At 42.6% G+C, this 13,452-nt stretch overlaps 1 protein-coding gene and 1 long non-coding RNA gene across 4 annotated transcripts in view; one reads left to right on the top strand and one right to left on the bottom strand.

Annotated features, from left to right (window-relative positions):
- igsf11 (immunoglobulin superfamily member 11) overlaps positions 1-13,452 on the bottom strand; it is a 104,778-nt gene that overhangs the window by 14,151 nt on the left and 77,175 nt on the right. The window contains exon 3 of the mRNA XM_062386779.1: positions 3,966-4,129. Coding sequence (XP_062242763.1) covers positions 3,966-4,129 — 164 coding nt within the window. The remainder of the gene's footprint in view (positions 1-3,965; positions 4,130-13,452) is intronic.
- LOC133952367 (uncharacterized) lies at positions 6,315-9,257 on the top strand. Of its 3 annotated transcripts, XR_009920540.1 has the most exons (5): positions 6,315-6,478; positions 6,731-6,792; positions 6,893-7,006; positions 8,351-8,408; positions 9,001-9,257. It is a non-coding gene; the product is annotated as an uncharacterized LOC133952367 (long non-coding RNA). The 3 variants fall into 3 exon arrangements; XR_009920538.1 differs by lacking the exons at positions 8,351-8,408; positions 9,001-9,257 and having other exon boundaries at positions 6,731-6,780; positions 6,893-8,338; XR_009920539.1 differs by lacking the exons at positions 8,351-8,408; positions 9,001-9,257 and having other exon boundaries at positions 6,893-8,338.

Genomic DNA, 13,452 nt, shown 5'->3' with positions numbered 1-13,452 from the left:
TTATTTATCTCTAGCTGTTGGTGCTATGATACACTGGCAACTGGTTCACGGTGCACCCCTCCTCTCACCACATATCCATTGGGATTGGATACAAAATTTCGATGAAGGGTTTTATATTTATGTTATATAGACTATTAGGAGTTATGCATCTGACCAGCTGGTGAATTAAATGTCCAAAATTCTGTTTGGTCGAGGTCACGTTATGTTTCCACTGACTGCTAAATAATCCACTGGTTCACCAGATAGTTGCTTACTTTGTATGTCTGCTGCTGAGACCTGAGCAAGCAGTCAGAAATGATGTCTCATAGTTTGACTGCAGCTCATTACATTAGTTACGTTTTATTGCTGGAGGCGGATTTGAGTGGAAGAAAAGGAGTCAGACAAGTGATGTCTGATAAAGTGTGACACAGCCCAGGAGGATTTTAGGGAGGACGGTTAAACTTTGACATGACAGCTGTATTTTAATTTTTTTTTACCTGTGGCTGATTTCACCTCTGTCTCTTTATCAAAAACTACTCACAACATTACCTCAAATCTTTGTGGAAAGATGTAGTGTAGCTGGGTGGATCTGGATCCAGGAATTTGTGTGATGGGGCGTTTCTTTGATATTTTCACATTCATTGATCTTGAAGAAAAATCATTAAGGGAACTAATATCCATGAGGGTGCGGAATTTGCTGCAGCTTCATTGAATTATGAAATATATTTTTGATTATGATCCTCTTACCTTGAACATTTACTTTGTAAAACTGTTTTTTTTTTTTCCATTAAACAAACCAATCCCAAGAGTTTGGCAACTTGTATTTTTCTATTGTTATTATGAAAATATTAGCTATTGCAGTTTTTACGAAGCATTTAATTGAATAATTTGATTGTTCCTCTGATTGTTCGTTTTTTGAATGCAAATCCCTGTATCATCTGGCCCGAGTATTAATTAACAGACTCCAGATGCACCAGGCACTTCATTGCTCTGCTCGTAAACTTAATATACAAGGCTCATTCTTGACTCATTAAGTTCTATAGCCTATAGTGTGCATTCAGCCATGAAGACCTAAGGCTGTCGAGCACACGCCAAGGTCTTAAACCACATGGTAAATAAAGCATCAATCAGAATAAACAACAGGATTAATCTGCTGAGCCTGCACTGTCGGCCTTCTAATAGGTCACACTCATCCCGGTCCAACTGTATTTCAAATGTGAGCGGTGAGATGCGACTGGTCCAAGTGAGCTCACCAAAGTGCTAACACAGGTTGGGCGGGTTTAGAAGTGTGCGGAGCTCTGTTCAGTAATTCTTAATGGCTTTTAGCATCAGCCGTAATCATGTGTGACATTCTCTTCCTCTGAAATGACCTTGTACTTGTACTGTCGCGCCACGCAGCACTTTATCTCTGCGCTCACTTTTTAGACAGCTTGCCAATTTCACGGACACACCCTGATGGCAGAGCTGGAGTTCACACAATATTGGTTCCCTCTTGTGTGTGAGTATTCAGTTTGTTTGTGTGTGTGTGTGTGTGTTTGTTCATTTAGATGTTGAAATCCACATCACTGCTCCCAGGCCTTCCAGGTGCAGGCTACATGTATATGGACTTCACTGTGGTTGTGTTAAATGTGATGCAGTGCAGCGAGGAGGTATAGCATGACAGCCAGATGAATGTGATGCAACCTTCTACACGTATCAGCTCCCATCATCACTCGCCCACCATCTAAACGTCAAGTGCATTCATCCATGAGGCCTATATATACGTGATCACGTTCACTCTGGTTCTTTTAAGCATCTTTGTGTATGTGTGTGTGTGAAAGAAGGTGCATTAGCCTTTATCCACAGGTGTGAACATAAGAGCATGATTCTGTCATGTGTGCATTACTGAATGTGTGGAAACATGCATTCCTGTTTTCACATTGTGCACTTTGCATGCATGCATGCACTGTTTAATGTGCATATATATATATATACAAACCTTGCATGTACATGTATCCACGGGGAGCTGCACTGCAGTTGGACCAGCAGTCTGTCTAATGCAGATTTGTCTGTGTGTTAGTGTCTTCATGTCTTTCTGTGGTTGTGCAGGCAACTTTTGGTGTGAAACTATATTTGTGAGGTCATTTTATCACAACTTCAAAGAGCTGTTTGATGATCAGGACCTGGTTTTAAGGTTCAGGTTACCTCAAGTTTGGGTTGAGGTTATAGGTTTAATTTTTGTGATGGTTAAGGTGAGAGTCCTCACAACTATAGAGAGAGATGCGTGTATTTGTTTGTGTGTGTGTGTATGTGTGTGTGTTTGTGTGTGTGTGTGTGTGTGTGTGTGTGTGTGTGTGTGTGTGTGTGTGTGTGTGTGGTGAGAACAGCTGCTATATAGAGCCTGTCGTGGGCGTGTGATAATTAGTGCAGAAGATGATTGTATTATTTGGACGACCGACTAGCACCGGAGTTCAAAGTGAAGGGAAGCAGGTGAGCTTGTACGGCCTGCAGCTGCATGTTAAACAACTCAAATGGAATCACAGAAGTCCTCAAATGGGGGGAGCAATACAGAGAGTGAGAAGGGAAGAAGGTGAGAGGAAAAACAGGAAGAGTGTAGCAGGGTTAGGGAGGATACGATGGACGGGAAGCCACTAAGACAAAACTAATTCCTGTTAAGCCATAACCTAAGTCTAAATCAAACAGTGTGTTTTGTGAAAAATGTATCTGCAATGGCCCCAAAATGATGCACAACAGTAACATGAGCTTTGTTTTAAAGTGACACACATCACTACAAGTCTACAGGCTACTATAGAACTGTCTAGACTATGGCAGCTAAAGCTTCCTACAATGGAGTAACAAGTATCAGGGTCACGTTGAAGAAAATAAATTCTGGGACATAAAGTTGAAATATTATGAGAATAGATTCACAGTTTTAAGAAAATAAAGTCATTAATATATTTAACATAGGGAATATCAGATGATCAGTCAGTGTTGCCTGAGTTGTCAGGGTAAAAATAGATACTTTTTCTTTTAGAAGTTTAGAACATTGTACTTTGGTTCTCAGACATAATGTAATGTAATGTGATTAGAATTAGGACATTGAAAAGATTGTGTAGGGAACCGCGTCTATTCTAAGGAAAATATTGGTTCAAGATTCTGGATCCAGAAGAAGTCGAATTCAGCGAGTATGGATTCTCCTTGCTGTTTATTTCATAAATGGCTTTTTCCCCTTTATTCATGTAAAATTGTTTCTTTATTGTCGCAATATTAAGAAGGTTTTATCAACTATGACACTGTATGACACCTAACCCTAATATCTATAACATACAAAAACTAGCAACCTAGAGGTGCATTCAGATGCACCAGAAAGAGAAATCTTCGTAAATGCAAAATGATTTGCAGCCTCTTTTTGCACGTTTGACATACTGTATTAACACAGTCTATATAAACCATAGCATGACAATTACTGTCCTGTAACTGTGCTGGAGAGATCCTCTCTCTGGATGCAATGTGCTAATTTCTCAATTGTCAGGTGATTTCTAACTAAATTTGGGCCACTTACCTCAATCAGTGTCTTTTCCCCTATCCTTCACCTATATGCATTTTGGCAAACTCTGAAATTCTCTTTGCGCTGCATCTGAGCACACCTTAGTACAGATCGAGAGTAAAGTCCTTTGCGTACCTGCTTTGACTGTCAATGGTGGGGAAGCAGTACGGCCGTCCACATGAGGCATATACAATAATGGTGCATTGCAAGATAAGTTAGATGCATACATGTAGGAGCATAGTAGTCATAGTAGTGCACAGCAGCTCTGTCCGCTTACTGACACACAATCTGAACATAATTACAACCGTCACAGCAATTCTCTTATCAAAGTGTTTCTGCTACACTCTGCCCGCTGGGTCCAAACACCAAGAATATGTTTTCTAACACTTCTTTAAATCAGCACTGTGTGTAAAAACCAAGGGGCTGATCTGTCACAATGTGTGCATCTGTTCTGATGTACCTGTTCTGGCTGGTTGGCGTTGGACAGCGGTATCACCATCCAGATGATGTTGAGGTTGTTGAGGGCAGCGCTGGTGGTGAAAGAGCAGGGCAGGACGACCGCCTGACCACGGGCCACCTGGATGCTGCTCTGGGACACTGTCACGTCCAGTGCCTGCACACACACTGCAGGAAGAAGGAGGCACTGATTAGGGTGGTGATGAAGAGTAGATAAGTACTCATCAATAAGGTAGGAAAAGAACAGAGAGCATCTGAAGCTCCCAGCCATAGCATACCGCAGGCTGTTTGATCACCTGGATCGGTGATATTGGAAACCCTGCCCTTACTTACTCACAGATATCGAGGCAGACACAGTGAGGCAAAGGTAGGTCTATAAATATGAATAATAATAAGCAAAACCTCTGCCGTGTACACTGAAATGTGTAACTTCTTCAAAAGCATTAGTCGTTTTTAATTCCTCAATGTTCTTTTCGCCCCAGACTTTTCATCTTTATGGCAAAAACAAACATGATTTCTGAACCGAGCTCCTCTTTTGAAACGCTCTCAGCGGATAAACAAACATCGTGACCGCACTGTGAAGGATCACATGAAATATGTAACAGTTATATGGGGGAACACGATGGGCTTCCTCTTGAGTGAATCCTTCCCTCAAACAACTAGCATCCTGCTGATTTCATAGGAACGCCGCTTGTATCCATACATATGTACAAAAATCGACATGACAAGTGGGAATAGCTGCGGCTACTCGGAATGATATTTCCCTCATCCTGTTCTCCGAAAGGTTTACGCCTTTCAAACTAAGCAACCGAGGACCTGCTTTCTTGATCTCGCCTCAGCTGTCAGCCATAACAGACCCAAGGAGACAAATATGTACATGCTGCATCCTATTTCTAGACCGGCTAAAGACATTACAGTCTAAATTAGGTTAAATCTCCCCCGCATGCATGTATCCATGTCCAAAAAGCCCAGTGGGAAGTAATCTTATCTAAACATGGGGACGTTGGCACTGATATGATTACGAATAATTGATCATGTCCTGTGAATCGTTCTTGTTAGTGATAATGTAAGATGATGATCTTAGCGGGGACCACCAGCATGTCGTTTGTGCGGCAGGATGAATCAAGCCACCGTCAAGTGCAAGCAATGAGCCCCTAATACATCAATATACTGTATGTATTTAAATTTTTTCTAGGTAATAAATATTTGGATTTTCCGTCTGCTAAGAATTTTAGGTTTCCTATCTCGCTGATTTGCATATCGCCATCATATTCTAGCTGACAGGCTGCCCGTTGCTCCGTCTCTGTCTGTCCAAAACCTGCTGGACTTCCTACGCGTCCGCTCGGCTGGCAGACACCACACGCCCTCCAGGCTCACTGCTGGCACAAGGGAGATAGGCAGCGTTCAACCTGCTCCACACCACTAAGGGATATATTCTTGAAAGGCCTTAAATTGTGCAAGGAATTTCTCTTAAAGGCGTTAAATTCACCATGATTGCTCGATTGCTTGAATGCTGCAACTGCGAGTTAAGCAGCACGACCGTCTCCTCAGTCACGATGCAGCTAATGAGCTTCAATCACCCATCTGTATCAACAAAACATTTTAATGTAAACACAATGTATAACCCACACTTAGATCACCACTCTAATCTGATCATCCTCCATGTACACAAGGTTCATTTCCTGCAACAAATTCATCCGCTGTGTGTTCTTATTGGAGGATTAACAAACGAGATGGAGGAAGTTCACACAAAACAATCACGAGCTTAGCAGAATGTGTGCAAGTGTGTGTATTTTTCTTTTGACCACATAGATAATAGCATGTGAACGATTCACAGAGGAGAGAAAGGGAAGGAAGGAAGGAAGGCAGGCTGAAAAGAAGGAAGGAAGGAAGGAAGGGAGAGGAGGGAGGAAAAGGAGGAAACTGTGAAAGAAAGACATAAAAAGAAAGAAAGTGAGAAAGAAAGAAAGAAAGAAAGAAAGAAAGAAAGAAAAGGAATGGGACAGGAGGGAAGAAGGAATAAGAGAAAGAAAGAAAACTCCTAGAGGAATGAAGATAGAAGGAGCATCTTATCAACTCTGAGCCTTTTCCAAGGCTGCAGTCTCTCAAACCCACAACAGCTGGAGGGCTCATTTCAAAACACTGGATTAGGAAACCTCTGCACACAGAGCCTGTAAGCCCTCAAGACCAAAGAACACACACACACACACACACACACACACACTCACAAACAAGCACACAAACACATGTGCGAGCAAACATATGTGCACATACAGTCAAAGTACAAATGAACACATGGCCTCTTGACTCTCAACACACACACGATATGTACCACCCACTATCACACAAGCATATTCCGACTCCTCAGTGTCTGTCCTCGGTGACATGTACACTAGCCCTTTGGGGAAACATGTAAAAGACAGAGACTTGACTGCTCACCAGCTAAACCGAGCCATTGCTTGGCATTGCCTCATTATTGCACAAACTTCTGCTCTGCACCATCATGCTTCATGTCCGGTGAGTCCAGAATATACATGCTGGAAAGGGTCTGATGTGTGAGGGATGAGTGTTGAGCCACTCGTTGTCAAACAGGACCAGCCGGATAGGAAACAAAACCCCACAGTGTGATGTTGTTTATGGAATATGATAAACAAGCTGATGTAAATCATCTCAACTGATTATAATAATGGAGAAATAGACTCAGACACAGCCTCGTGGTTTATGCTTTCCCTCTGTTTTGTTCCCTTCTCACATCTATTCCTGCCCAAGGCTGAGTGTTGCTCTGAGTTCTGCAGTCTTCTTCATATCTCCAGGCTGAGGTGCATATATAGGTGTGACGTAAATGAGGTGCCCGTCCTGCCGGATTTAACAGCCGAGTCTCTCCATTTTTCCATCAACAAACATCTTGTTCTCTCGTCCTCTCTCTTGCAGCTCGGAGCTGCCCCGAGGCACAGCTCAGCAGGACCCAGACCAGCGTGACTGACAGTAGAAAAGCAAAAACTCACATGGACATCTCTCCCTGATGCTGGCCTTCTACTGCCCACAGTTACGTGTACCTGTGGTAGATCAATGCTGTGTTGTCCCCCCTTATTAAGTTACTGTGGGATGATACAAGTCAGCTCATGGGCTGCTGATTAAATTTAGCAACATAGTTTGCAAAATAACTTCATCTAACTGGCACTGTATCTGTTTATCTGTGAGTTATCTCTATTAAAAGGTTCTGCATGTGAATGTTCAGAATCTGTGGCCGGGTTTGGGGCTGTCTCTGGTTTCTATTTGTAGTTCACACACTGATAACATTACAGCAGGCCTTGCTGTCCTCCGGGTCGAGCATCGGTAGAGCATTGAACAAAATACCTGGTAGTTTGGCAGAGTGCCATGATTAATGTACTATGAATAAAGCCAAGAAATGCTTGATTTCACTCATAAGCATATCGAGCAATCTGTTTGTCTATTTGTTAAGTGTGTTTAGTCAATTATGAAATCCATCCAGCCATCCAGCCAAAGTCTCCAATCAACCTAATCCCAATCTGTTTTTGGACTGTGGGAGGAAGTCGAGGTACGTCAATAATTAAATTACAAAAATATATATCAGGAATAAGAGTGCAAAATAAAAACATCAGGTTGGGCATTCATTGCTAAGATAAGACATGTAAGCCCTGATCAAATCAATCATGTCGCATGTCAGAAAAAGTCGAAAATGGAAATAAGAGAAGTGTTGGCAGGAAATGGGCAGAACATTTGAGCTGGAATTAACTATGAGGAAAAGAGAAGAACAAGAGAAGGGAGAGCCCGAGTCAGTTCGGGAGGCAAAGAGAGGAAGGACAAACCAGAAGAAAGACAGAAAAGGGGAGGACTAAAGAAAGGTGGAGAGGATGCTGTTGTTTTCAGTGAGGCCTAATTGATAAAGTGACCTCGGGCAGTGCTGGCAGTGCTGGTGGAGTCAAGGAGAGAACTAACTGCATGGCTCCGTTAAAATACCTCTGTCTCCTCATTCAGGAGCCAAGTGTCAAAACTGCTGTTGATTAATACATGAGGAAACCAAACACATCTGTGTGTTTGTGTGTGTCTTTGAGAGAGAGAGAGAGAGAGAGAGAGAGAGAGAGAGAGAGAGAGAGAGAGAGAGAGAGAGAGAGAGAGAGAGAGAGAGAGAGAGAGAGAGAGAGAGAGAGAGAGAGAGAGAGAGAGAGTGTTAGAAGTGGAAGTGTTGTATTCACCCTGCATTTGTTCTCCATCCCATCATGGCTGCACCTTAGTTTGACTGAGTGAGCGCACACACACACACACACACACACAAGCAGACAGACAATCCCTGCCTGGCAAGTCATTTGCATCCTGTGTTTTTTATTCATGGGGCTCTTTTATTCATAGGCTTTACTTTTATTTCAGTTTCAAACAGATGCCCCTGATGCTGTGATGTGATGAGCCTCTGGCAAAGCTTCACTGAGTTGAGTGTGAACACACACACACACACACACACACACACACACACACACACACACACACACACTAAGTCTGACTAAAGAGAGAAAACAGGACACACACCAATATGTGCACCAATCTCCGCCAAATGACCATAGCTTGGTGTTGTAGGTTTAATACACATATATTTAAAATGTTAAAGGCCGAGCGCAACATTAAAGACATCACAGTTGGTCAGTTTGATACGTGATATCCACCTTTTGTCAGCGGCATCTTCTCCAAGCATGAGACCTCTTAAGTAGTGAGAGGAGCCGAGTAAGAGGAAGCGGAGAGAGATTGAGCATAAAATCATGTATCTCCTGCTTCAGGCGTGACAGTTGGCAGCTCCACTCGCATTTCATGTTTAATCTTCATCCTTTTAGAGTTTCTCTCCGGACTCAAACGCAAATTACAATAAGTTCTTTAACCTCTTACACTAGAAGTTAATCGACTGCAGGGACAGAAAAAAGTAGTAAAACCATGAAATTAGACACAAGCATGAACACACATCTACACGTGGATCCATGTGTGCCGACACCTGCGCCCACACATAAATGGAGTGTCCCATTCTTTTGCAGGAGACCCAGGGGCTTCGCGACGGGCTCTGTACGTGTATGTAGCGGGGGCCCTGTGATGTTGCCACTGCCCGCGAGGCACCAGGGCGAACCAACAAGCGAGCAACCGCATCCGTGTGAAACTCAGGTGGCATAGTTGTGGACCCAGCTGCTCAGTACAGCCACTCATCAAGCACCCTGCTCAAAGCACTGCTGAGATAAAGTCATGTTCACGTTGAAAGAGTTTGACTAGGAAATAAAATAATGCCTCTCCAATGGTTTCTGAGTTTCTTATATATATATCTATAAGGGACTAGATATTTTACGCTTCTACAAGAAAACCCTTGATGATTGATGCCACTATTAAACAACATAGAAATTTGCATAGACCTTACCGCGGTTTAAAAAAAAAGGGGACCAAAATACCCCGTAAATGGGCCAAGCTACTATTGAGTCAGTAAAAGCCATCAATCACGACGATGCACCCTGTTTTAATAGCAGTAAATAACCAATTAAAACTTGAGCGCACATCAGGGTGATGTGAACAACCTAAAATGACAGAAACCCATGTCCCATCTGCAAAATGAAGGAGGTGGAGTTAATGGCCTATCCTGCAGCCATCTACCAGGGGCAATCATCACTGGTCACATTGCCTCTGTTTATATACAGTCTGTGTTGTAATGGTTTAGCCAGGAGACTTAGCTCGGCATGGTAGATTGTCAACGGAAAGATCAAGCCATTCCTGTCATATATCATTTGTTTAATTCAAATAAACAAAAAGAAAACAAGTCTTTTCACAGGGGTAGGGACTATCTTGGATTGAACTCCTTGTATGGTTTGTCATTAGGCTGTAGCTGCATGATCAAAGCTATAGATGACAAGGATGCAAAGTGATGGTGCATGCAACAAGTTGGTGAATGCACATATACAAGAAAGACTTGGTACGTCTTCAGGTTAAACTTCCTGCTATTTGTATGGTTACCAAGTGGATGAGATATTTTGCTGGCTCGAAAGGAAATCAGATGATGATTCCTTTTCTTTTCTTCCTGTCCTGCAAACCCACATCCAATGAGAGAGCCTTAAAAAAACCTCTTGCTCATCCTCCCCCTCCTCTGCTGCCCTGCCCATCCTGGTTGACCTATTAGCCACAACAGCCAACTCTTGAACAGGGGCCTATATAGCTTAATACTCTCCTCTCAACTGTACTCAGTCTGACGAGTCCAGCTCACTGCGCCCCTGATGCACCGCCACTATAAACCTGAGGCCTCACAGCTCACATATACAAGCTATGGCAGCAGTCCCTGTGCCTATAGCCATCGCTTTGAGAATCCCACAAACATGAATGGAGAGAATATTTGAAGGGACTAGAGCTCATTCTCATTTTAGCTGAATTGTAACTAATAGTCTATTTAGTTTATTTCAATGCAAAAGTATCACTCCATCCACTCAGCCATCATCTACACCCCTTGCAAAACATCAACACTGGCCCCTCATAAGATAAACACAGTATTTATATTCAAACTATTTAAAACGTTTAAAACAAATTGAGAAATGTAGTTTAGTGAGACAGGAATGCACAAGTCAATGATGAACTGAAATGAAATCCTGCAACAAGACTGTTTTAGTTTAATTTAGAAACATGATTGGAATTTTGAAGTTTCACAAATTACTGTTCCTAAAAAGTATATGTAAATTTCAAAGTGTTACTTTGAAATTGGAAGCATGTGACAGGGAATATTTTGTATGATGAGTCACAACGCAGCGACTGCTTGCTGATGCAAATCAAGTTGGGGAAAGTTATCGTGAGCAAGCTGACGGGTGATCAACCAAACCAGTGTGCTCGGCATGTGTGCGCTGAGCGAGCAGAAGGTTGAAGTAGGCCACTGCCCTCGTGCACAGATAAGCTCGGGCACTGGAAGACTACTGCTAAAGCAGCAAGCAGATGGCTCTGCACATGCAGCCCTGGACACCACCACACACACACGCACACACAGACACACACGTACACAATGACCAGAAAAAAATAAATCAAGTTCCAACTTCAGTGGAGTACACTAATCACAAGTACGTACGCAACTCTGAGCTTAAACATTGTTCTCATCCTGGGTCACACTGCATCAAAAAAAAAAGATGAAATTGCCAGGACAGACTGTTCTGCTTGTTGTTTCGAATGACAGCCGACGAACCAGACATGGATTTCCCAAAAGAAATAGAATCTGTCCCCGTCACCAGCAGTCACCTCAGAGCCTTCACACCATCGCTGCGTGTAGTAACTCTACTCCCTGGCAGATTTGCATGTTTGGCAAACCTGTCAGTGTCTGCACGTAAATCTAACATCCTGTCAGGCATACTGATCTGCCAGTCAGATGACATGATTGGCAAATAGCTGTGTTTCACTGTTTGGCAGCTGCTGTTCTCGAGTCCACACATTTTAACTAGGTGACAATGGTCTGGTTCATGAAAAGACTTTCACGTGTCTGATGTTGTCGCCTCTTCACAAGAAAGATTAAGGTTGTAAAAATTGCTACTCTCCCACAATACGATGCCTCGAGATGACAAACAACGGGATGATGCATATACATTGTTGTTACTTAAATTAATGTTATAAACCCCTATCTGTTTGTTTGTTGATTTCTTTGTATGTTTTTTTGTTTGTTAGCAAGATTCCGCAGGGACTACAACGGGATGAACACGGAACTTGATGGAAGGATATTGTATGGGTAAGGGAAGAACTTGTTCAATTTTGGTTTGGATCCTGATCAGAGGATCCAGGAGTTTTCATGGATATCACAGGAATAATTCAAAGAGCAAGACGAAAAATGAAGGAATATTTAGGGGACCTATTTCTGTGTGTGCAGTTTAGTGCAGCTATTTCTTGCATGGATTGCATTACATGTCTTTTCCAAAGAAAATCCAGTTTATGCATATTTAATAAAATCCACCATGAAACTATTTTCTTTTCATCACTGGTTCTTGGATGTGCCGCATGCTGTGGACAGGTAGCCCTGTTTACTTTACTGAGCTGCATGTCTGCCAGACTCCTGGCACTCTCTCCACTGTCTGTACGGCACAGGTAAACAATACAGTCTTAGCTTCTCAGTCGGCCTCACAACACCAGTCAGCTGATTATACTACAGGACTATTCCTGGAACTAGCATTTAGCCCAAGGTAAGCTTGTCTGCTGCCCTTTGGTTAGTAATTGGCTTGGAGGCAGAGACTGTTCTCTCTCTACATCAAATTACTATTTTTTTGTTCTGTACTTTATTTCTTTTCCCCACTCGTGGTTCTGCCAGTTTGATCTCTCTCTCTCTCTCTCTCTCTCTCTCTCTCTCTCTCTCTCTCTCTCTCTCTCTCTCTCTCTCTCTCTCTCTCTCTCTCTCTCTCTCTCTCTCTCTCTCTCTCTCTCTCTCTCTCTCTCTCTCTCTCTCTCTCTCTCTCTCTCTCTCTCTCTCTCTCTCTCTCTCTCTCTCTCTCTCTCTCTCTCTCTCTCTCTCTCTCTCTCTCTCTCTCTCTTAGTTCTCCAAATGAGTACAGTGATTTTTAAGCCCGCCAACACTGGCCTGGGCCACATGGGAGCAGCAGCGCCTCTGCAGGTGATTCAGACCGCAATAAGGGGCCCGTAATGATTTATCGTCTGTTTGAGTCCCTGTGTGGCCTCACCTTCAGGATGAACCCTTGCTCAACTCGGTGCCACTTATGTGTACTATCAGCGGGAAGCAGAGAGGTAGGCGGAGGCTGTGGTGTGGCAAAGTCCCACTCCACTTGATTTCATGTATTTGATTTTATTTAAGGGGGAAAAATGCATCTGTGTTTTAGATACTCAGTATCAAAGAAGAAATGCTGAGATGGAAGAATATATACTATAAATACAGTATAAATACAAAATCAAAAAACAGTGGAGCACTTCTAGACTCTATTGGAAATTCTGTGTTGAGTTTAACCTGTAGTTTCCTGTCTGTGACGTACAACATATTCTTACACATCTACAATATTCAGTATCAACAAACTTGTGTTTTATTTGAAATTACTGAGAACCCAGACACTGTACTTCACCAGCTGTCTCAAACACGCACAAACACACACACACACACACACACACACACACACACACACACACACACACACACACACACACACACTGATTCACCACTTTGCCTCCAGTGAAACAAAGGTTTATGATCTTTCTGTGCACAGCTGCTCTCAGCTGACTCCACCATGACATACAACCAGGCAAGTGATCCATGTTATTTGAAATTAAATAAAAACATCTATCGATTTGAATCTCACTTAAGGTAGAAACAACTATCTTTCTGTGCTGTCTCTCTTAGTGACACCGTTTATTGATCAGCACGGTTATCTTTTGTTTAATTTTCTCAGGTGATCTTGGAACAAAGGGGAGGATGAGATGACAAGATTAAAACATTTTTTTTTAAATCTTCCCATTTCCAGTTTTGTGTAAATGAGCACTAGAATTAC

Source organism: Platichthys flesus, chromosome 4 (assembly GCF_949316205.1).
Source record: "Platichthys flesus chromosome 4, fPlaFle2.1, whole genome shotgun sequence".
Classification (NCBI taxonomy): domain Eukaryota; kingdom Metazoa; phylum Chordata; class Actinopteri; order Pleuronectiformes; family Pleuronectidae; genus Platichthys; species Platichthys flesus.
This window is presented reverse-complemented; position numbering and strand designations above follow the sequence as displayed.